This window comes from Sphaerodactylus townsendi, linkage group LG04 (genome assembly GCF_021028975.2).
Source record: "Sphaerodactylus townsendi isolate TG3544 linkage group LG04, MPM_Stown_v2.3, whole genome shotgun sequence".
NCBI lineage: Eukaryota > Metazoa > Chordata > Lepidosauria > Squamata > Sphaerodactylidae > Sphaerodactylus > Sphaerodactylus townsendi.
In genome coordinates, this window is record NC_059428.1 from 156,800,805 (window position 1) to 156,824,724 (window position 23,920).

Below are 23,920 nucleotides of genomic sequence, written 5' to 3' on the forward strand. Positions count from 1 at the left end.
GCAAAATCTTGCCTGCCTTTCTTTTCTACCATGCATGTACGCAAATTCTTGAATGGTCACTAGCGTGCTGTCAGCATCACTGAGCGCACGATGTCTTGGTGCGGCTATGCCACTGCAATCTGCACCTGGATTTGCCGATTCAGGTTCAGTAGCATCTTAGAGACCTGACAGGATTTTCAGTGCGTACGCTTTGCTACTGGATTCGAATCTAACCGTTCTGCTGCAGACCGGCATGCCTATTCTCTGAGACTATCCTCATGAATTTTTTGAGTAAAAGAGTATGTTTCCTAAGCAGCAACCCCAACCAGGATGGACTCTAAAATCAGGACGGACAGACACTCGCAGGCCACTTGTGAGTGTGACCATGAATCAGATCCACGGAGGAAAGCCCCAAACAGAGGGCAAGTTGTTAAAAAACAGAAAGGGGGAGCAAATAGTCTGAAAAGAGGTCTAAAGGCTGTGACGGGCAGGCAGGGGGAAAGAGCGCTGTTTTCAAAAAGCAAGAAAATATATATATTTTTAATCAGAACGTGTGCCAGCACAGGGCGTCCTAAACAAATTTAGTCATCTAGCTGGCAAAGGGCCGCAACTCCCCGGTTGATCCAGTGCTTCTGGGGAAGGTCTGAAGGAATCTCGATGGAGACAACGTAATTGGTGGAGTGCCCTGTGGTAGATAAGGTGCCTCTCCGGGCACTGGTTTTGTAGACAGGGCAGGTATATATCCCCGAGTGCAGAAAGTTCGAGCTCTCTCCAGGTTTCAGCCAAATGATGGGAAGAGAATCGTAAAGGATTTTGGGGAAAGACTCGCCAATCTGCATGGTTTCCCGGTCCCATCGGGCTCCTTCCAGGAACAGCCCTTTTACGTAGGCCCCGTCTTCGGGCATGGCTGCCATGCTGTGCTCCTGCCTGGTCATCTAAAGTGTGGAAAGAAGAGGAAATGGGAGTGGTGTGTGTGTCAGAATGGAAGATCTGTAAATCAAGAAGACAGGAGCTAGCAGGAAAGAATCATAGAGTTGGAAGAGACCCCAAGGGCCATCCAGTCCAACCCCCTGCCATGCAGGAACACACAATCAAAGCACTCCTGACAGACGGTCATCCAGCCTCTCTTTAAAAACCTCCAAAGAAGGAGACTCCACCACACTCCGAGGTAATGCATTCCACTGTTGAACAGCCCTGACTGTCAGGAAGCTTTTCTCTGAGGTTGAGGTGGAATCTCTTTTGCTTCACCTTGAACCCATTATTCTTGGTCTTAGTCTTAGTCTCTGGAGCCGCAGAAAACAAGCTTGCTCCCTCACCAACAGGACATCCCTTCCAATATCTTAACATGGCTATCATGTCCCCTCTTCACCTTCTCTTCACCAAACTAAACGTACCCAGATCCCTAAGTCTCTCCTCGTATGGAATAGATTCCAGGCCTTTTACCATTTTGTTGCCCTCCTCTGGACCCATTCCAGCTTCTGTCCTTGAATGCCCTGTGCCACCCGTTAGGTTACTGAAATCTGCCTGCACCTATGCAGATTGATATCTGGGACATTAGGTACAGTGGCAATACAGTGCAGTGAAAGTGCTCTTTGAAAACTTATGGGATGGATGTATTGCCGAAGGCTTTCACGGCTGGATTAAACTGGTTGTGGTGGGTTTTCCTGGCTGTGTGGCCGTGGTCTGGTGGATCTTGTTCCTAACGTTTCGCCTGCATCTGTGGCTGGCATCACATACTCCACTAAAACATTCCCATTCTCACTGGACAGTGTGTGACAGACTTCTCTCTGTGATGCACCTCTGAAGATGCACCAGTTACAGGATGGAGCTTGTGCTCCCCTATGGACTTCACGTGAAATTTACACAAAAAAGTCTTGCTGGATCTTGCTCAAACTGGACACGAAAGCTCAGGCCAGAATAAACCTGTCTAACTTTAAGAGACCAGCAATGCTCTGTGATTTCATATGACATCTGCAAGGGATGTAGGATCCTATTGATTTAGAAGGGCATGTCCCACTGGCTGCTATCAAAGCTTCTGGCTGGGTACTGTGTTGTGCCTACAGGCAAATTAGAAGTGTCCTGAGAAAAAAGAAAATTCCTTTTGCCCTAGGACATAGGTGTCAAACTCGTGCCCCTCCAGATGTTATGCACTACAGTTCCCATCATCCCCTGCCAGCATGATGCTGGAAGGGGATGATGGGAACTGTAGTCCATGACATCTGGAGGGCCACGAGTTTGACACCTATGCCCTAGGGCAACCCCCACATCCATTTTGGGACAATCTGCCCAGACCAGTGGGCACTGGCTACTGATGCCTTCTGTAGGCATAGGTGAGAAATATTTATGTTTAACTCCAGGAGTCAGAGCTGTCGGGGAAGGTGTCCAGAGCATCTCCAAAGACTGCCTTTCATGCTTCCTTTTCTCCACTAGCTCCTGACAAGACTCTTGTAAATAACCCAGAGGGGCGTCTACAACGGCTGAATGCCAAGCTCTAACCTCTCTGTTGGCTTTTTATAGGGTAACGCTTAATGCTTCCCGAACTTATTATTCCAAATCTGCTTCTACGCAATTCTCCCTGGGTGTGTATTGCGACGGGGTGATGGCATCTCCCAATGGCCTGCTTTTTCTCGCCTCTCTCTTTTTTCTGTGTAGCATTAATACCTGTCGTCAATTATTTTTAATATTTTGCAGACTAGTGTCTTCCTATGTGAAGGGATCAGTTAAGTAGGAAAATGGCTTTTATTGGTTCTGGCCTTTGAAAGCTCTGACTGGACTGTCTCTGAGAGGCAAGTCCCTCTCTTCAGGTCTAAGAGGCTTTATATTTCCCTGTTACCCCATTTGTCTAAATTTGGATAATTTCTAGCAAAATATTGGCCAATAGTGATGGAGGGAAGGCAATTTTGGGAGTGTATCCAGATAACGCTCTGATCTTCTCTTGCTTAGACCACAGCGATTACATCCTCCTGTTCACAACCCTGTTATTTATTTATTTATTTACTTATTTATTGTTTGCATTTATATCCCACCTTCGCCCTGCACAGCAAGGCTCAGAGCAGCTCACAACGATAAGCACAATTCAACATGATTTAAAAAAACACATATATAATACACCTCATTCTATCTAAGACAGCACAATGTAAAAAGACCACAACTGCCCTCTGAAATGAAATACTGAAATAAAACAAAAACCATACAACACCCGCTCTGTGTGTGTGTGTGTGTGATAACTGTCAACAGCCCAGATAATATTCTGACAGCCAACGAGGTGGAGAGACTGGTTGGTGAACATTGAAGATACCAAACAACATAGAGGGTCCCATGATCCAGGCCAGGGCATAACGTTAGGCCATATAAATCATTGCTATTCTCAGCTATAGGTCTACATTTTCCTTCTCAATCCATTCACAGCCCTCTGCCCTGCATCTGGAACAGCCTCACACTCTCCATCCATTTACTATAGTTTGAAGAGGAGACATCTGAGGGGGGATATGATTGAAGTCTATAAAATTATGCATGGGGTAGAAAATGTTGACAGAGAGAAATTTTTCTCTCTTACTCACAATACTAGAACCAGGGGGCATCCATTGAAAATGCTGGGGGGAAGAATTAGGACTAATAAAAGGAAACACTTCTTCACGCAACGTGTGATTGGTGTTTGGAATATGCTGCCAGAGGAGGTGGTGATGGCCACTAACCTGGATAGCTTTAAAAAGGGCTTGGACAGATTGATGGAGGAGAAGTCGATCTATGGCTACCAATCTTGATCCTCCTTGATCTCAGATTGCAAATGCCTTAACAGACCAAGTGCTCAGGAGCAGCAGCAGCAGGTGGCCATTGCTTTCACATCCTGCATGTGAGCTCCCCAAGGCACCTGGTGGGCCACTGCAAGTAGCAGAGTGCTGGACTAGATGGACTCTGGTCTGATCCAGCAGGCTAGTTCTTATGTTCTTTTGTTCTTACCCCCATTTGGGCATTCCTCCTGGGAGCTTCTATTCACAGAAAGAGGAAGGGTGATAATTTTTTTGCCAATTTCCCTACTCTCACGGGAGAAGAAGAAGGAGGAGGAGAGTTTGGATTCATACCCCACCTTTCTCTCCTGTAAGGAGACTCAAGGTGGCTGACAAGCTCCTTTCCCCGCAACAGATACCTTGTGAGGTAGGTGGGGCTGAGAGAGTTCAGAGAGAACTGTGACTAGCCCAAGGTCACCCAGCAGGGATGTAGGAGTGCGGAAACACATCCGGTTCACCAGGTAAGCCTCCGCCACTCAGGTGGAGGAGTGGGGAATCAAACCCAGTTCTCCCTGATAACACAAGAATCACTATCTTTTTTAATGAGATACCCATCAGACTTAGAAGAAGGTGTTGCCCTTACAGCTGATATCGGGGGGGGGGGGGGGAGTTGGCAGCGGAGGAGGACAGAGGAAATGAGAATCAGAGAGGTAGGTGGCGTTAACTGAAACTTGGGGAGCAGCTCTGGGAGGCAATCCAAGTTTCTCCCTGATGGAATCTTTTCCCCTGTAGGAGTGCCTCTTTGCCTGCCACTTCTGCTCTGCTGATGGATTTGTAAGGGCATCTTCAGAGGATCCTCTGAAGATGCCAGCCACAGATGCAGGGGAAACGTCAGGAGAAAATGCTACCAGAACACGGCCATACAGGCCGGAAACCACACAACACCCAAGTCACAGTTGACTTATGACAGTTTGGCATAGCCCCCCACCCCCACCCACCCCTGGAATGGCATGAAAACCGCATACTTTACCTCGAATTCAAATCCAATATGATCTATCGGGATGGTGTATTTTCTAGCATAGTTCTGCGAAACGCCCGTCAGAAATGACTGAGTAAAGTAGAACCCTGATATCCAAAACACATTCGGGGGTCCGTGGTTGATCCAATCCTGCGTTAATATGAAAATAGTTTTTTTTAAAAAATGATTAGTGGGATGAAGCAGAGAGAAACTCAACCTTAATACAAGTTGAAATATCAGTTCCAGCAAACAAAGAACAGTGCCCTGTGCATTATTGGAACACAATTAAAAACCAGTACCAAAGCAGCAAGAAAAAAAACCTGATTGGCAACATAGCACATTAAAAGAACAATTACCCATGTAGTTCTGAATAAATATAAGTGCAAGTAAATAAATACAGAACCAGAGGCGTAGCTAGGCCAGAGTGCGCCCGGTGCACACTCTGGCTTTTCACCCCCCCGCGGGGGCCCCGCCCCTCTTGTGGCACTCCTCCCCCCGCGGCAGCGCCCCCCCCCCCACAGCACCCCATTCCACTTACTTTTAGGAAAGGAGCAGGCCGAAGAAGCCTGCCTGTGTTGCCTGGGCCTGGTGGGAACTACATTTCCCAGGAGCCTCTGGGAAATGTAGTTCCCACCAGGCCCAGGCAACGCAGGCAGGCTTCTTCTTTGGGATGTTTCATTCCTAAAAGTAAGTGAAAGAGGCCAATGGCTTGTGTAATGTCAGGGGGGGCGAAGTGGAAATCACCGAGGAAGGGAGGGCAGGGGGCCGTAGGGGGGCCGGGGGGATTTTTCCGCCCCCACATGACCAGAATCGGTGCGCCTGGTGCGTTGCGCACCCCCCTGTCCTCTGGTGGCTTCGCCACTGTACAGAACCAAAACACAGTTTAGGGTCAGCATAAAATCAATACCAAACAAGGTCAAACCAAACCACAGAGCAGGTTGCAATAAAAAAGACTCCCGAAATCTTTTCATACCCGTTTTTTGCCTTCTCTGGGCATAAATGTTTAAATAATCATTTTTGGCTCCCTCTGGGAAAAGAGAAGGGGTCACTGGGGGAACGGGAAGGGAAAGGTAGTTGTTAATCTCTTGCATGGGCTTCTGGGCTAGTGGAAGACTAGCTGAACAGAATAATTGGCTACAGGTTGAACCTCTGTTTAGACTACATGACCCTTCATATCCCTTCCAGTTCTATGCTTGTAACTGATCACTGCTGTGAATCTACTCTTAGGAGTGGGATCGGCGCTTGAAAACACATGAGCACACCTGGAAGAAGGCCAGTCGTGTGAGGAGGTCGGACATGTAACTCCCCAGCGGCTTCAGCGATGGGTAGGACTTGGCCGCCCACATCGGCGGCACTTTGCCCACCAACATGCTGTTGAAGACGTCCTCGAGTTCCGAAGACATCAGCACTTGGCCCTTGATGGCTTTGCCCAGGCTGATGAGGCTGCTCCGCACCACTTCAGTAAGCCTGCGGTAGAAGGAAATGGAGCGGGAAAATCCTTAGGTTCATCTTTGGTTTCTGGTGTTAATTTGGTCTGCCTGGAAAGCAACGAGGAATTCGAGGAAACCTGAGCATTCAACCCATGAAAAAAGTTAGGATTTTGCTGTTAATAATAACTGCTGTTAATAATGACTGGTTTTTGCTGTCAGTAATAACTGGAAAAAGGACAAAAAGGGGAGTGAAAAGTTACCAGGCTCTATCCTGGGCTCACCAAAGTCTGATGCCTCCATTCAGCCGAAGGAGCCTTTTCCAACTGCATGAGCCGGTGGAAGACTCCATAGTCTGGAGCAGGGGTGTCTGGCCTTCCAAATGTGCATGGACTACAATTCCCATCAGCCTCTGCCAGCATAGCAGATGCTGATGATGGGAATTGTAGTCCACAAACATGGAGGGCCAAAATTGGACACCCCTGGGCTAGTGGAAAGCTTTAGCAGAACGGAATAATTGCCTACAGGCTAGTATCTCTATTCTGGGGAGGGCAGTTATTTCTCCAAGTAACCTATCGCTAAGGAATCAATTTTGGGAACGTTCCCAACCTCTGCCTAATTCGTGGTCACTGCTCCTCCAGGATCCAGCTCCATAGCAAATTATCTGTATTGTTTTTGAAGTGTTTGTAGGCTGCTTTGGGTTTCAGCTATAAGGCGGCATGAAAACACAGCCACCGCGTCCAGAAGCAATTGGAATCTTACCTGTTGAATCGGATTAGTTCTTGCCGCAGGACCGTATTCATGGACTCCTGGTAAAGCACTGGGTACTTCGCCATCACGCTTTCCAAGTCAAAATCGTTCGGTAGCTTGGAAAGGATATCCTGGGCCAATTCCTCAACAGTTTCCTACAATCAGGAAACGTGGGTAAGCCTCCAAAACCTCCTGTTCTGCATAGACACTTCCTTCTATCATTCACCCTTCTAGGTTTCTTTTGCTTCTCTTACGCTAAACATGTTGTGGGTAAGTTGTAGCGGAAATCACATTTCACAGGCTTGATATTTTCCCTCCATGCGTGACAAAACAAGGAACCATTTCCCAGAGATGCACACAATAACCTCGGATGTCCTTTCTCGAGAAGTCGTCTCTGATCATGTCAGAGGAGCTTATATTGAAGACCTAGAAGAAAAACACTGGGCTTCCCTACAGGTGAGGAAATCTTGTACCTGTACTGCTGGAGCAAGTAGGAAGGCACTCAGGTGGAAAGGCCTTAAATACAACCCAAATTATCTCAGAAAAATTCGGGTAGGTGGGACACACAGTTTGCAGGTGTATGTGAGAAACCTCAGAGCCTTCAGTGCAATTCTACATCCTGGTTCCCACAGTGCCCCCATGAAAGCCCACAGCCAAGGCAAGAAGAAAAAGAAGAGTTTGGATTTATATCCCCCCTTTCTCTCCTGCAGGAGACTCAAAGGGACTTACAATCTCCTTGCCCTTCCCCCCTCACAACAATCATCCTGTGAGGTGGGCAGGGCTGAGAGAGCTCCGAGAAGCTGTGACTAGCCCAAGGTCACCCAGCTGGCATGTGTGGGAGTGTACAGGCTAATCTGAATTCCCTAGATAAGCCTCCACAGCTCAGGCAGCAGAGCTGGGAATCAAACTCGGTTCCTCCAGATTAGATACACGAGCTCTTAACCTCCTATGCCACTGCTGCTCCAAGAAGGCAAAAGCCCTCCCCAGTATTGATACCCCGGACACTGGTCTTCAGAGCCACACTGCCACAGAACATGGAGGTTCCACATAGCCACCACAGTCAAAAGCCGCTGATAGATGTATCTTCTGTGACTTTGCCTGGGCCTTTTTAAACCACATTCGAGGCAGGGACTATCACTGCATCTTACTGCAGCAGATTCTGTACGACAATTACACCCTACATGAAAAAGAGCTGTGTTTTTTTGGTAGCCGAGGACAGCGACTAAACCCAAGGCATCTGGGTGCAAATGCCAAAAGCACGGATCAAACCCTACGACAAACACAGGGACCGACTGCAGAGCAGGTGAGGGCTGTCTGTGTGCTTGTTTACTTACCTGTGGGGATTTGCCTCCTCCCCCTGCTTGCCTGGGCAGAGTCAACAAGACGCTGTTGAAAAGCAGGTTGGTCTCCTGGTTATCCTTGGTGATATCTGCGTTCTCGTGCAGACCAAAGACTCCGGGGTGGGTCGTAATTGGCAGCCTCCGCAAGTAATCTATGTAAGACTGTAACGTGACATTGCTCTTACAACCACCAGAACGACAGAAACCGGCTTGTTCAAATGTCTCAGTAAATACGTCAGCTCCGAATTACTTCAGAACAGGTCCACCATAAGCACTTCAGCAGCATAAAGGTGAATTAGCACACGCAGGCCAACAAACACCTCCCTCCCCAAGGCCTGGAGGCTTTTGTGATGGCCTAAACGGGGCCATCAAAGTTTTTACAGGCCCCTGTGGCCAGGAGCTTGCATTTGAAATGTTGGGATGAGGGAAGGCAACCAAGGGGCAAGGAAGGGAAAAGCATCACGCGAGTTTGGGACCTCAGCACCTGCAGTGTGTGCTCTGATCAGACCGTGTACTCCAGGGGTGGGCAATTATTTTTTCTATGGGGCCGCATAAGAAACAGAAAATACTGTGGAGGGTCGGGCCAAAAGGCAGGGGGGGCGAGGCACTTTTGAAAGCCCCACAGAAGCCGGCAGCCAAGGCAACCGGCTTCTGCGGGGCTTTCAAAGGCGCCTCGCTCCCCAGCAAGGCAGGGGGGCCAGTTAGGGTCATCCAGCGGGCCAGATGTGGCCTGCGGGCCGTATAATGCCCAGGTCTGGTGTACTCCCTCTTTGTGCCGTTACCTGGTGTGGTCCATAGGGAGGTATATAATATTCCTCTTCAGAGGAAAGCCTGTATTCTTCCTGGATTTCTATATCTTTGCAGTACACAATGGAAAGAAGGGAGAGGAGGAGGCGTCGGTCCTTATCATCAGTTACTCTCCCACCATAGTTACATTCCCCTGGAATGTCAGGAATCCACGAGGACAAAAAGAAAGAGAGAGAGAGAAGTTACGTATGCAGAAAATATAACCTTGATTGGCGGTCAGGGGAGATGTACATCGGTTCTGTGCGTGAAGAAGAGATCTTCACACACACCCCTATAACCTCCAATTCTCTGTCCTCAGTTTCAAGATGGCTGTGGCCGCATTTTAGGGTCAAACTATACATTTGAATTTTTAACAAGTTAGGTCAGGGCTCATCAGACCCAAGTGCTGCACAGTCACATAACGCTCCCCCCGCCCCACACACATTTGTTGAAAACCTGAATGTGCAGTTTGGCCATCAGGGGCACAAAGTTGGTGTTCAGTATCTAACTGCTGTAAAAATGGAGTTCTAAAAGGGCACAAAATGCCATAAAAGCAAATCGACCAGGAACACTAGCAATCTAAATGGGGAAAATGAAAAAGCTCACGATGACAGCAGAGGAAAACAGAGGGGATATTCTCTCACACACACACAAGTTGCGCCCACAGAATTCCCAGTGCTGCATCCACACCTGTTAGATAGGTCAGAGCCTCAAATGGAATTTCTTCATATTCGTTCAGAAACATCTGGATCTGCCGCATGCTGATTCTGAGGTCGGACTCGTTGAATTCGTATGGAATGTTCCAACCTGTCCAGTTCAGAAAAGAAGCCAGTGAGCGCTCACCCAGTTAGCTTTGCTCTGAAAATAATATCACTGGCAAACATTAAAATGTCATTAAAGGCTCATAGGCTCAGTCAGAGTGAAGCCCAGGTGAATACTGCAGCCAAGTGGGATAATATTTATCTTTAACGATCTTCTCTTCCAAAGCAGCAACGTGTGCCAGGTTAACGGGTGTCCAAGTCACCGTGGTTCAATTGTTATTAATGTGCCTCCTAGCGGCCATTTTGGAATTGCTGCACTCCCAACTGCACAGCTGCATTTTGGTGGACATGCCTTTGTTAATCTGTTCTTGCATATTTAATTGCATATTTAAACAGATCTTGCATATTTATTGCTATTTTTAGGGAGGAGTTTGGTCGCTCCCTTCTTTTTGGGGTGGTTTTTAAAGGAATTGGGTTGCGGAACGCCATTTTTATTGTTACTGTTTTTGACCGCTGTTTACATGGTTTTAATGGTTTTAATGAATTTTAGTACATATGGTCACTATTGTGACCCTTGTTATATATTGTACATAGATGATGTTGTGCACCGCCCAGAGCCCCTTGGGGATTGAGGGGTCTATAAATTTAAATAAATAAATAAATAAATAAATAAATAAATAAATAAATAAATAAATAAATAAATAAGGAAGGAAGGAAGGAAGGAAGGAAGGAAGGAAGGAAGGAAGGAAGGAAGGAAGGAAGGAAGGAAGGAAGGAAGGAAGGAAGGAAGGAAAGAAAGAAAGAAAGAAAGAAAGAAAGAAAGAAAGAAAGAAAGAAAGAAAGAAAGAAAGAAAGAAAGAAAGAAAGAAAGAAAGAAAGAAAGAAAGAAAGAAAGAAAGAAAGAAAGAAAGAAAGAAAGAAAGAAAGAAAGAAAGAAAGAAAGAAAGAAAGAAAGAAAGGCAAACAGCCCCAGTAGGTTTTTTAAACTGGTGATTTAATAGTTATGTCACTGTAGCCTTATGCTAAAATATGTCTTTCCGCACGTCGGTTTGGGACGGCAGCACTGCCGTGCAAAAATCCATCCTTCGGGGCAAATAGTGAAGTGAGAACGACACACACACAAAAAAATCTTACCCAATGGGCCAAAGTTTCTTCTTTCTTGCACCAGAGCATGGAAAAAGCAAAGCCCAAAAAGCAGCTTCTGCCACATTTCTTTCTTCCCGCAACTGTTAAAGAACGTGGGGTCAGAAACCGGGTCGTTGAGGTACGATCGAAGGAGATTCGCTCTGACCCCCTTGGGCGGCTCGTTGGTCATTTTTATTCCGTTTTGGAGGATGCTAACGGGAAACTTTTCTGACGGATAACTGGTGAGCCACAATCTGGTGGAGAAAGAGCAGAGATGAATTTGATTGTTGGCGACAGAAGTTGCGCCTGTGGTCTGCTGCAAGTGGGGAACTCGCATAATGAAGCACTGTTTCAGACAAATAAGAATATTTCCTGTTCATAGAAAAGCAGGGTGGCAGGACAAAGGCTCAAGGGTAGAAGAAGGAGAAGAAGAAGAAGAAGGAGGAGGAGGAGGAGGAGGAGGAGGAGGAGGAAGAAGAGGAGGAGGAGGAGGAGGAAAAGGAGGAGGAGGAGGAGGAGGAGTTTGGATTTATATCCCACCTTTCTCTCCCGTAGGGTGACTCAAGGTGGCTTACAAGCTCCTTTCCCTTCCTCTCCCCAAAACAGACACCTTGTGCGGTAGGTGGGGCTGAGAGCGTTCGAAGAACTGTGACTAGCCCAAGGTCACCCAGCAGGAATGTAGGAGTGCAAAACATGTCTGGTTCATCAGATAAGCCTCTGCCACTCAGGTGGAGGAGTGGGGAGTCAAACCTGGTTCTCCAGATTAGAATCCAACCACCTGCTCTTAACCACTACACCACGCTGAGTCAACCTGGAGCCAGCTACCCCAAACTGACTTTTGCATTAAGAGGGAAGGTGACATTCTTGCCTGAATTTCTCATGGGTATTCTCAGGCACGATGACTTCTTCGCAGATTTTCTCCAAAGCAGGCATCCAGCTGGTGGCGAGGTGGCAGTTCTGCAATACTACCCACGTCCCGTTGGCGATGGCTCTGTCAATCATTTTGGCCGCAATGGGCCCTTGACCTTGGCCCAGCGAAATGGTCTGGATGTTTTCCATCGAGAGGTCGTCAGCAAACTTCAACAATCCTAATGCGTGTGTGTGTGTGTAGGGGTGGGGAAATGGTGGACATACATAAGTACATACAAATATATGGATTTTCTTAAGCATAAATGTGACTGTAGAACCCCAGTTCGCTGGGATTTAACAGTCACCCGTTCTTATCATTAATGTTTCTTTTTCCTGCAGCAGTAGCTGTGCTTGTCGCAGAGCCGTTTGCCTGGTGCCTAATTCCAGAACAGCGCCCCCAAATCTCTCTCCATTCCAAATTATTTTAGCTGAGTTCTGTTCCTCACAGACCGCTCTTTCGCTAGCTTTTGATAAATAATTCACCATTTTAACATGATTTTGGCTGAGGTTCTAGTTATCACTGTGCTTTGCTGATCGGAAGTTGACTTTTAATCACTGGGCTGACTGTTCTGTAGGATATAATTATTTTACAAAAAAATTCAGGTGGCTAGAGCCCATTTCATTGGATGCATGATGTGTCTCCCCACCAACCTACAGCTATAACACCTCGGTTCTAATTCCAACGATTGTTGCTCAAGCTTCCCCCCGCTGATAGTACAAACTGCCAAAGGCTCTGTCAATCAGAGCAGCCAGTACTGACGAGATGGGTCAATGGTCTAACTCAGGGGTAGGGAACCTGCGGCTCTCCAGATGTTCAGGAACTACAATTCCCATCAGCCTCTGTCAGCATGGCCAATTGGCCATGCTGGTAGGGGCTGATGAGAATTGTAGTTCCTGAACATCTGGAGAGCCGCAGGTTCCCTACCCCTGGTCTAACTCAATATAAGATTTAATGTGCAAACTCTCCATCCACTGTGCATCAAGGCATAACCTTGAACATCAGATTTCTGTCAGCTAACAACTCACAGTAGATGTGGCCAACAGTGGCTTCATTCCAACATCTGCAGAGTTTCTGGCAGCAGGGACCTTACCAGGAGGTAAAGGTAGTCCCTTGTGCAAGAACCAGGTCACTACTGACCCACGGAGTGACAATGTTTACTGGGCAATGCACATAAGAACATAAGAACTAGCCTGCTGGATCAGACCAGAGTCCATCTAGTCCAGCACTCTGCTACTCGCAATGGCCCACCAGGTGCCTTTGGGAGCTCACGTGCAGGATGTGAAAGCAATGGCCTTCTGCTGCTCCTGCCCCTGAGCACCTGGTCTGCTAAGGCATTTGCAATCTGAGATCAAGGAGGATCAAGATTGGTAGCCATAGATCGACTTCTCCTCCATCAATCTGTCCAAGCCCTTTTTAAAGCTATCCAGGTTAGTGGCCATCACCACCTCCTCTGGCAGCATATTCCAAACACCAATCACACGTTGCGTGATGAAGTGTTTCCTTTTATTAGTCCTAATTCTTCCCCCCAGCATTTTCAATGAATGCCCCCTGGTTCTGGTATTGTGAGAAAGAGAGAAAAAGTTCTCTCTGTCAACATTTTCTACCCCATGCATAATTTTATAGACTTCAATCATATCCCCCCTCAGACGTCTCCTCTCCAAACTAAAGAGTCCCAAACGCTGCAGCCTCTCCTCATAAGGAAGGTGCTCCAATCCTTCAAACATCTTCGTTGCCCTTCTCTGCACTTTCCTGGCTGAGATGTGGCGACCAGAACTGAACACAGTACTCCAAGTGCAGTCGCACCACTGCTTTATATAAGGGCATGACAATCCTTGCAGTTTTATTATCAACTCCTTTCCTAATTATCCCCAGCATAGAGTTTGCCTTTTTCACAGCTGCCATGCATTGAGTTGACATTCCCATGGAACTTTCAACTAAGATGCCCAAATCCCTTTCCTGGTCTGTGACTGATAGCACTGACCCTTGTAGCATGTATGTGCATTTATCAAGGTCCGCTTGGAGCTCTTCGCAATCCTTTGTGGTTCTCACCACCCTACATAATTTGGTATCATCTGCAAACTTGGCCACCACGCTACCCACCCCTACTTCCAGGTCATTTATGAATAAGTTAAAGAGCACTGGTCCCAAAACGGATCCTTGGGGGACACCACTCCTTACATCTCTCCATTGTGAGAACTTCCCATTTATACCCACCCTTTGTTTCCTGTTCCTCAACCAGTTTTTAATCCATAGGAGGACTTCACCTCTTATTCCTTCATTGCTGAATTTTCTCAACAGTCTCTGGTGAGGAACTTTGTCAAAAGCCTTTTGGAAGTCCAAGTAGACAATGTCCACTGGTTCCCCCTTATCCACATGCCTGTTTACACCCTCAAAGAACTCTAGTAAGTTTGTAAGACAGGACTTGCCTCTGCAAAAGCCATGCTGACTCTTCTTTAGCAGATCTTGCTTTTCTACATGTTTAATAATTTTATCTTTAATGATAGATTCTACTAATTTACCAGGAACAGATTTACCAGGAACTGACTGGCCTGTAATTTCCTGGGTCCCCCCTAGACACTTTCTTAAATATTGGTGTGACATTGGCCATCTTCCAGTCTTCAGGGATGGAGGCAGATTTCAGGGATAAGTTGCATATTAAAGTGAGAAGATCAGCAATTTCATGCTTGAGCTCTTTAAGAACTCTTGGATGAATGCAATCTGGGCCAGGGGATTTGGTAGCATTTAGTTTATCAATGGCTGCCAGAACTTCTTCCTTGTCTACCACTATCTTCGCTAGTTCCTCGGATTCACCTCCTAAGAAGCTCGGTTCAGGTGCAGGAATTTTCCTCACCCCCTCTTGGGTAAAGACAGATGCAAAGAATTCATTCAGCTTCTCTGCAATCTCCCTGTTATCTTTTAGCACACCTTTTGTTCCTTCATCATCTAACAGGCCTACCGCTTCCCTAGCTGGCTTCCTGCTTTTGATGTACTTGAAGAACTGTTTGTTGCTGGTCTTGATGTTTGCAGCCATGCTTTCCTCATAATCCTTTTTTGCCTCCCTTACAGCTAACTTGCTTCTCTTTTGCCACCATTTGTGTTCTCTCTGGTATTCTTCATCAGTTAAGTTATTCATCAGTTAAGTTGGACTTCCATTTTCTAAAAGACATCTTTTTTTTTCCTAATAATTTCCTCAACCTCCCTTGTTAACCATGGTGGCTTTCTTTTGGACTGGGCGCTGCCTTTCCTAACCTGCGGAACACATTCCAGCTGAGCTTTTAAGACTGTGTTTTTAAATAACCTCCAAGCATCTTGGACAGTTTTGACTCTCTTGATTTTCCCTTTCAGCTTCCTGCACACTATCCCCCTCATCTTGGAGAAATTTCCCTTTGTGAAGGCAAATGTAACTACATTAGTAGTTGTCACTTGTTCGCATGCAGAGATATTGAATCTGACAGCATTGTGGTTGCTGTTCCCTATTGGCTCAACAACACTGACTTCCCGCACCAGGTCCTGGGTCCCACATAGAATTAGATCTAGGATCACCTCTCCCCTGGTTGGTTCCACAACCATCTGCTCTAAGCCACAGTCATTTAGCATATCCAGGAATGTTCTCTCCTTTCTATGACCTGAACATGCATTTTTCCAGTTTATATGGGGATAGTTAAAATCGCCCATTGCCACTAAATTTTTGCTTTTGTTGGCCTCTCTAATTTCTTTTTCCATCTCAGAATCCTCTTGTGCGCTTTGGTCAGGGGGACGATAATATATTCCTAAAGTTAAACTATGCTTCACCCCTGGAATTGATATCTACAGTGCTTCTGTAGAGGAATCAGCTCCCCCTGCATTGTCTATATTATGTGACACTATGCTCTCTTTGATGTAGATAGCCACCCACCCCCAATACGCACTGTCCTATCCTTCCTGTAGAGCCTGTAACCTGGGATAACAGCATCCCACTGGTTCTCCTCATTCCACCATCTCTCTGTGATGCCCACTATATCAATGTCCTCCTTCAAAACTCTGTACTCCAGCTCCCCCATTTTAGGTCAAAGGCTTCTACTATTAGCATAGAGACACTTGTATACTCTGCCTCTGTCCCTAACCTGGGATTTATGTGTTTTGCCCTCTAGCCTTTTGTAGACACTATTACTTATCACATTGCTATGCTCCTCGCTTGTATGTGGTTGATTTAGAAAAACCTCCCTCTCTGTCTGCATCCCCATGGACTCTGTATTCCGAACCGAAGTCACTTCAGCTCCTGTCGGCTTTCCCTCATAGGTGGTTTGCCATTGTCTTCCCCAGTTGTCTACACTTTATCCCTGGCAAGCTGGGTGCTCATTTCATTGTCAGAAGAAGAAAAAAAGAGGAGGAGGAGGAGGAGGAGGAGTTTGGATTTATATCCCACCTTTCTCTCCTGTAAGGAGATTCAAGGTAGCCTACAAGCTCCTTATCCTTCCCACAACAGACACCTGAAAGTGAGGTAGGTGAGGCTGAGAGGTCAACCAGCAGGAATGTAGGAGTGCAGAAATACATCTGGTTCACCAAATAAGCCTCTGCCATTCAGGTGGAGGAGTGGGAAATCAAACCCAGTTCTCCAGATTAGAATCCGCCTGCTTTTAACCACTACACCATGCTGAGTCAACTTTGAGCTACCCAAAACTGACTTTTGTCAAGATCAAACTCAGGTCATAAGCAGAGCTTTTGATTGCAGTGCTGTAGCTTACCACTCTGTGCCACAGGGCTCGTGGCACAACGAATACACTCTTATTTTAATGTAAAAATTCGTTCTTCAACCTAAAATGTGGGTTAAGAAAGGAGGCAGGAGGATCTGCTGCTGGCAATTATCCTGCTGCCGGTCACATCAGAGCTATGGCTGCAGAAAGGTCAATTCAACTTCTGAATTCTTACCATGAACAAACACTATAAACTTGTCATTATTTAAAAGTGCTTACCTGCCATGGGGTCAGCTCCGGGAGACAACACAAAAATCAGAGGTGCACAGCTATTGGAGTCACTGTAACTTCCCGAGAGGTCGAAAGTAGGCGGCTCAATGTATGTCCTTCCCATATTATCCGTGATGAATCCTTGGGTTGCTGGAACAATTTTGTCCGGCCGTAGGCAACGGAGGACAACCAATCGACTGAGGCCCGTGATCTGGTCCCAGGCATCTGGGAATTCCTCCTCGTGTGGCTTGGCAGAATCGTAGATCGCTTTCCATTGCGCAATGTTGGATTCGACATGATCCATCAACCCATGCAACTCTTTGAGACCGGATGCGCGAACGATTTCAGCCCAGGATTTTTCAGACAACCACTCCGGAGCAGGGTTGGGGTAAGGATTTTCCAGAGCGACCCCTCCTGTCAGTAAGAAACGCCACATTTCGTCGTCAACCTCATCTCTGCCTTTCATTATGCCGATGGTCAAGAGGAGGGAGAAAAGAAGTTTATCTTTCTCAAACAGGGATCGGCAGACATTGTTGTAGATGCTCACCGTGAAGTGCTGGATGATGTTGTTGATCCTGTCTTCCAGAACCTCACTTTTCTTGCTGTTTGCCAGGGACTGCACGTATAAGTTAATAAACCAAATCAACGAATACTGATACATCGGCTCAATGTTTGCCAGATCAGAGATGCAGAAGAAAATTATTGCTGAGTGAACAGCCACAGGCTTATAACCCATGCGAGTGTTGTCTATTTCCATCTCAGTGACGGTGGCGATTTCCTGCTTCTCAGAGATCTCTTCTGACAGCTCTTTGGAGGAAGACAGCACTTTGATTGCCGTCTCGTCTTCCAAGATGTTCCCTTCTGACTTGGAAAGGACTTCAAGGATCTTATCTTCTATCTCCTTCAGCTGCTTCTTGTTAGCGGCACTCTCGACAATCAGTTTGTTCTTCTTCTCTTCCAGCTCGGGTTTCTCCTTGGCGGCCACGATCCCAAGAAGCTGGTCCTGAAGCCCTAAAGGCGTGATCATGAAGTTGAGCAGGCAAACTTTCACCGCCACTTCAGGAAGGTAGTGGGGGTTCCTCAAGCGAGTTGTAATGTAGAACTTGAAATCTCTTGAAAACTCGATAATATTTTCTCCAAGTCTCATGTACTCAACACCCTGCTGTTTGAACGTTGTTTTCAGCAACACGGGCTCCAAGAAAGCATCTAGTTCCTCGCCAATATTTTCAAGCAAGACAGGGGTCCCGAACTGGATGGCATGTTCCAATGACCTAACGTAGTTCGTATCGGACAACTTGATAACAGAGAGCTTATTGCCCTTCTCCATGTTTTTGACCCATTTGTTGGCTTGCCCTTGAGGATCAATCATTAGAGCCCAACGCCGTGAGTTGGAGACAATGATGCCGTTGTCAATGGAGAAGGAATCGATTGGCAACCCGGCGATCTGCCAGGCGCGGATTTTGACTGGATCCCCCAAAGTGTTACTGAGGCTGAAATCATCAGAGCATGGGATCTCCATCTCTTTACACAATGTCAGCCATTTCTTCTGACACTCGAGGCGGTAATCTACGGTAAAGGCTCCCAAATAGGCCACCGTGCCGGAAGACAACAAGACGTCCCCGGTCAGGTCTGTGTATTGGATACCCAACAAACGCGCAGCTTCCGTCCACCGATCCTTCTCTCCTCCTAAGCCGCTGATCAGCTTCTCAGCCCTGATCAGCTTCTGGGAGCATATGTCGATATTGTGCTCGAGGCCTTTCTTCCGGTCGTTCATGTTTTCGAATTCGTCGTTCAGTGCCTGGAGACGGTCGATCACGTTCTTCAGCTCTGCCCGCTTGGTGTTCAGCTTCTGCATTTGTTCAGCAAGCAAACCTTCCGCCTCCTTCAGCCGTTCACGTTTTGGGGCCACAACCTTTGCAACCCGGTCGTACACCTCCATGGCTCTGACCCACTTGCACAAGCCTTCGCAGGCCGAGGACACGTTTTTAATGACAGCGGGCTGGAAGTCCGGGTGATTGATAAACCTCTCTCGGATCCTTTTCATGACGGGCAGCGGAATGTTATCTTTGTCATACGTCTTCAGACCCTCGAGGAATTTCAGATCTCCAAGAAGCTTTTTGGAACTACCCCAATAGTCTTCTATCATTTTACCTGCATTTCACACAAGCATTTTTTTAAAAGACTTAGCATGCCGGAGAGATGTTGTAAAAGACCAAAACAAAACCACAACTTTTTCAGGGGAAAAAAAGGTTATTCTCAGACATTTTCTACCTTCTTTTTTTTTTTTGGAGCTATCAGCCAATTAAAGAAACTTTACACTGCATCCTGAGCAGAGTTCAGATTCAATGCCGTTAAAATCAGTAGGAATAAAATTACCTTATTTGTTGCAGGTTATAAAAGCAAAATATCTGAGGGGGTTTTATGCATTTCCTACTATCTAGCATCTAGATGAGGGGTGTCCAATTCTGGCCTTCTAAATGTTCACAGACTACAATTCCCATCAGCCCCTGCCAGCATGGCCAATTGATCTAGATCATCATGAGGTTAACACAAATAGGACAGGAGGCTCCGAGACTCAAGGGGAGCTTGACAACGACAAACTCCCCGTGGGCTCTTGTGGCCAGAGTTTTACCGCTTCCACTTGGATCAGGCTTCCTCTCTGGCTTTATCCCTTTCATGACACAAATACTCTCCATGACGAGCTTGACGGGGCCCGGAGGATTCTGCATGGATTTCACAAGGGAGATGTCGGAAGGATTCAAGGTGTCGAGAGCCGAGAGGGCAGCTTCCAGGGCCGGCATGGCCTCCGCAAGGTCCCCTTCGCATTCTTCCTGTAATCATATCAAATGTAACGATGCCAAACAGTCAGGGCCCGCTACAAAGCACCCCGCGCTGGTCTGCAAAACATCAATCGGTCAGATACTGGAGGTCCATTCCACTAGCGGCACCAAGGAGCTGTCAATCAACCCAAGAGAAAGGCCTCTTGGGTTAGCAGAAGTCTCTTTGCCCTAGAGGAAGGGGCTGTAGTTAACACAACACATCTGGGGTATCCAATTCAATATTGGCAGAAGTGGCCTCAGGACGACCAACCAGACACTGCTGTTAATATTTCATTTCATTTATCTTTAATAGGCATAAATTAAAAACTTGAACTTTGGAGCGCAAGTTGCGACCCACAAGTGGCCACAACAAGCCAGACTCTGCTGGGGAAGCAAACGCCACTGCCCACCCATCCAGAGCCAAGTGACCTTAATGCCTTGGGCGACGGCTGCTGCTTTGTTGGCCTCCTTTTCGTCCGCCGCCACCAGCTCCTTCTTCGCATCCACTTCGACTGTTTCTTCTTCTATGTGGACCATCATTTTCTCTGTTTCGGCAGAGGTTTTAATCAGTTCGGGCTGGAGGGCAGTCAGCTCCTTCTGCATTACGGCTACCTAAAGAGGACGTCCAGGAGAAAAACAGGGACAGAACAGTAAAAAACCCCCAAAATATTTCATTTCATTTTATTTTTTCATTTCACATTTAATTTATATCCCGCCCTCCCCCGGAGGGCTCAGGGCGGCGAACAACAGTAGTGAACAAACAATAAAGCATAGCATAAACAGCAACAATAATAAATCATAATACAACAGTATCAACAAATAATGCATCACAGTGATATACTATAAGCAATAAACAATTTAAAGATCAATAAAATACATATGATGTGGAAATATGATGTGATCACAGAGTTCAGAGAAGGATTCATCGCACAAGAAGGCGGACAACGGAGCCTTGTGCTTTCTCAAAAGCATCCTAAACTGAGCTGTTTCTTTTTAGTAACAAGTTTTTATTTTCTTACACGTATCACAAACAAAGCACACAGACAGGGAAAAGAAAAGAGACAGGAAGAAGAGTAAAAACAAAACACAACCCATTACACACCATAGCTTTCAAAGGGGCTTGGACAGATTGATGGAGGAGAAGTCAATCTGTGGCTCCCAATCTTGATCCTCCTTGATCTGAGGTTGCAAATGCCTTAGCAGACCAGGTGCTCGGGAAGAGGAGGAGGAGGTGGAGGAGGAGCAGCAGCAGCAGCAGCAGCAGCAGGCCATTGCTTTCACATCCTGCTTGTGAGCTCCTGAAGGCATCTGGTGGGCCACTTTGAGTAGCAGAGTGCTGGACTAGATGGACTCTGGTCTGATCGAGCAGGCTCTTTCTTATGTTCTTATATATTGACTTCCAGCAATCCACACTTACCTGGGAAGCAGCAAAGTCCAGTTTCTGAAGTCCCACAAGGTAACGATTCCTCATTGTATCGACTTCCAGCCTTTTGCTATTCAGGAGCGTTTTGAAGGTCAGAATCAGTTCCAGGTAGGACGTTGGCGTGACGTAGTTGTGCCTTCGAAGGACACTGTAATAGCTGACGGACAGCTCTCTCACACTCTCTTGGAAGTATTTGCACATAGCCACGACCCTACAGAAAACATAGGTGTTAACAGGCAATTCAGGAGTTACACCTCATCAATTAAGGTTGCATCGTTGGGTCTGACTCCTGGATGGGGAAGGGGATACACGTAAGTTTGCCTCCATTGGTTGGTTTTTGAAGAAGGAGGAGGAGGAGGAGGAGGAGGAGGAGGAGGAGGAGGAGGAGGAGGAGGAGGAGAAGGAGAAGGCGAAGGAGAAGGAGAAGGAGAAGGAGGAGGAGGAGGAGGAGGAGGAGGGGGTGGAGGAAGAGGAGGGTTTGGATTTATATCCCCCCTTTATCTCCTGTAAGGAGACTCAAAGGGGCTTACAATCTCCTTTCCCTTCCCCTCCCCCCACAATTTACACCCTGTGAGGTGGGTGGTGCTGAGAGAACTCCGAAGAACTGTGACTAGACCAAGATCACCCAGCTGGCATGTGCTGAAGTGCACAAGCTAATCTAGTTCACCAGATAAGCCTCCACAACTCAAGTGGCAGAGAATGGAATCAAACCCAGTTCTCCAGATTAGAATGTGCCTGCTCTTAACCACTACGCCACGCTGGCTCTCCTGATGGTTGGGTGAACCTTTATACTTCTTTTTAACAGCAAATGGACAGAGATGAGGAGACACAAGTGCTTCCAAGAAGCGTACAGTGAGGCAAGGGAAAGGGTTTAGCTCCATTATTTGTAAAATAATACAGTCCCCTCCCAGCTTTAGACATTTTCAGGGAAGTGAAAGGAGTTGCCCTCAGACATCTCACAACATACGATTTCCTGATTTCGTCTTCCAGCTTCACATCCTCCAAGAACTTGTTGGCGACCATTTCGAGAGCATCCTTGGGCCAGGTTTTGAACCAATCAATCGTGCAGCAGTTGATCAGAGAAGGGAACATCCTCAAGCGATTTCGGAAGGCATCTCCAATTGGACTCATGGCTGCGGGAGGGAGGGGAAGAGGGAAAAGGAAAGGTGCATTTTTCAACTAAGTTACCAACCCAGTAGCAGGTAAGAACATAAGAAAGAGCCTGCTGGATCAGACCAGAGTCCATCTAGTCCAGCTCTCTGCTACTCGCAGTGGCCCACCAGGTGCCTTTGGGAGCTCACAGGCAGGAGGTGAAAGCAATGGCTTTCTGCTGCTGCTGCTGCTCCCGAGCACCTGGTCTGCTAAGGCCTTTGCAATCTCAGATCAAGGAGGATCAAGATTGGTAGCCAGAGAGCGACTTCTCCTCCATCAATCTGTCCAAGCCCCTTTGAAATCTATCCAGGTTAGTGGTCATCACCACCTCCTGTGGCAGCATATTGTGGCAGGTAAGAAAATGAAAGGTCCAAACAGAAAGGAAAGGTCTGCGATTCGTACCTAGAACGATGTGCAAATTCTTCTTCACTCTCTCGATGAAGTAGTTGTACATGGCCAAAGGCGTGGCGTCGATTCTCTTGCCTTCAGTCCTTGCCGCACTCTGCATTTTCTCAACGATGTCGGCCTTCTCATCCGCCGCAAAGATGTTGGGCACATCTCCGGTGTTCAAGAGCATGTTAATGTCCTCGACGTAGGACTCATCCTTGATTTGGTTGTCACAAAACAGGAACACGGTGCTTTTGCTGGCCACTCCCGACTGCAACATGACTTTCTTGATATCCTCCCTCCAGTCGTTCGTGCTGTAGAACTTTGTGATTTCAATCATGAAGATCTCAAAGGAGTTCATAAAGGTGGCGAGCTTGGTTGCGCTCTGCCGGCCGCTCCCGCCAATGCCGACCAACAGCAAGTGGCCGTTGTCCTGTTTCAACACGCGGCATATCCTTGAGATGTGCTCGATGGCAAATTTGAACATGACCAACGACATGGGCGCTTTGCTGATGTTGTTGAACTCCTCCAGGTAGTATTCCATGACTGAGGTCAGCTGCTTCAAGTCTGTGATTTCATCGTAGATTTTGGCATCACTGGATGGTTTAAAGTAGTCTCCAAAGAACAGGCTGCGGATATTATCGTCTCTGATCTTCCCAGTAGGCGACAAATGACTTAGTACCTATACAGAAGACCAAGCAAAAACCACATAATTTGGTATCGTCTGCTGTTACCACTCTTCACATAATAGGAAGTGGTGTAAGTGGATGAGGAAGCAGCTATAATTACATTGCTGTCCCTTACTTTTGTGGAGCTCAGGACTGCTTGTGTTACGGCTTGACGTATAATTTTGTTCTGCATGATAAAGATGCCCTAACCTGTCAGATCTCAGAAGCTACGCAGGCTTGGCCCTGGCTACAATTTGTCTGGGAGACCCCAAGGAATACCAGGGATATGACTCAGAGACAGGCAATGTCAAACCAAACCACCTCTGAACATGTTGCCTTGAAAACCCTATAGCAGGGGTCTTCAAACTATGGCCCTCCAGATGGTCAAAGACTACAATTCCCATGAGTCCTACCACTTGGCCATGCTGGCAGGGGCTGATGGGAATTGTAGTCCATGGACATCTGGAGGGCCATAGTTTGAAGACCCCTGCCCTATAGGTTCTCCACAAGTCATCTGTGACTTGACAGCAAATGGAACATGCGTTTGATGTGGGTACTATTTCTGGAACTTTTCACGGCTTGAGAAACTTGGGGAACAAGCTATTGTTGCGCCTGAAATGTGGGAGCCTTGTGTAAGACGATCAAAACCTGGAGATTTCAAAATTACCCCAAATGCATGGCTGCTCCTCTTCTTTTATCAAAAC

At 47.0% G+C, this 23,920-nt stretch overlaps 1 protein-coding gene across 1 annotated transcript in view; it reads right to left on the minus strand.

The window, feature by feature from the left end:
* Positions 1–516: 516 nt before the first annotated feature.
* The window catches only part of DNAH3 (dynein axonemal heavy chain 3), a 103,026-nt gene continuing 79,622 nt past the window's right edge, over positions 517–23,920 (minus strand). Inside the window, exons 47-61 of the mRNA XM_048492850.1 lie at positions 22,564–23,230; positions 21,977–22,142; positions 21,004–21,220; positions 20,016–20,198; positions 19,400–19,598; positions 16,777–18,918; positions 11,783–12,002; positions 10,924–11,168; positions 9,719–9,835; positions 9,025–9,182; positions 8,237–8,404; positions 6,915–7,057; positions 5,988–6,192; positions 4,738–4,875; positions 517–914 (exon numbers count right to left, since the gene is read on the minus strand). Coding sequence (XP_048348807.1) covers positions 561–914; positions 4,738–4,875; positions 5,988–6,192; positions 6,915–7,057; positions 8,237–8,404; positions 9,025–9,182; positions 9,719–9,835; positions 10,924–11,168; positions 11,783–12,002; positions 16,777–18,918; positions 19,400–19,598; positions 20,016–20,198; positions 21,004–21,220; positions 21,977–22,142; positions 22,564–23,230 — 5,322 coding nt within the window. The 3' untranslated portion in view covers positions 517–560. The remainder of the gene's footprint in view (positions 915–4,737; positions 4,876–5,987; positions 6,193–6,914; positions 7,058–8,236; positions 8,405–9,024; positions 9,183–9,718; positions 9,836–10,923; positions 11,169–11,782; positions 12,003–16,776; positions 18,919–19,399; positions 19,599–20,015; positions 20,199–21,003; positions 21,221–21,976; positions 22,143–22,563; positions 23,231–23,920) is intronic.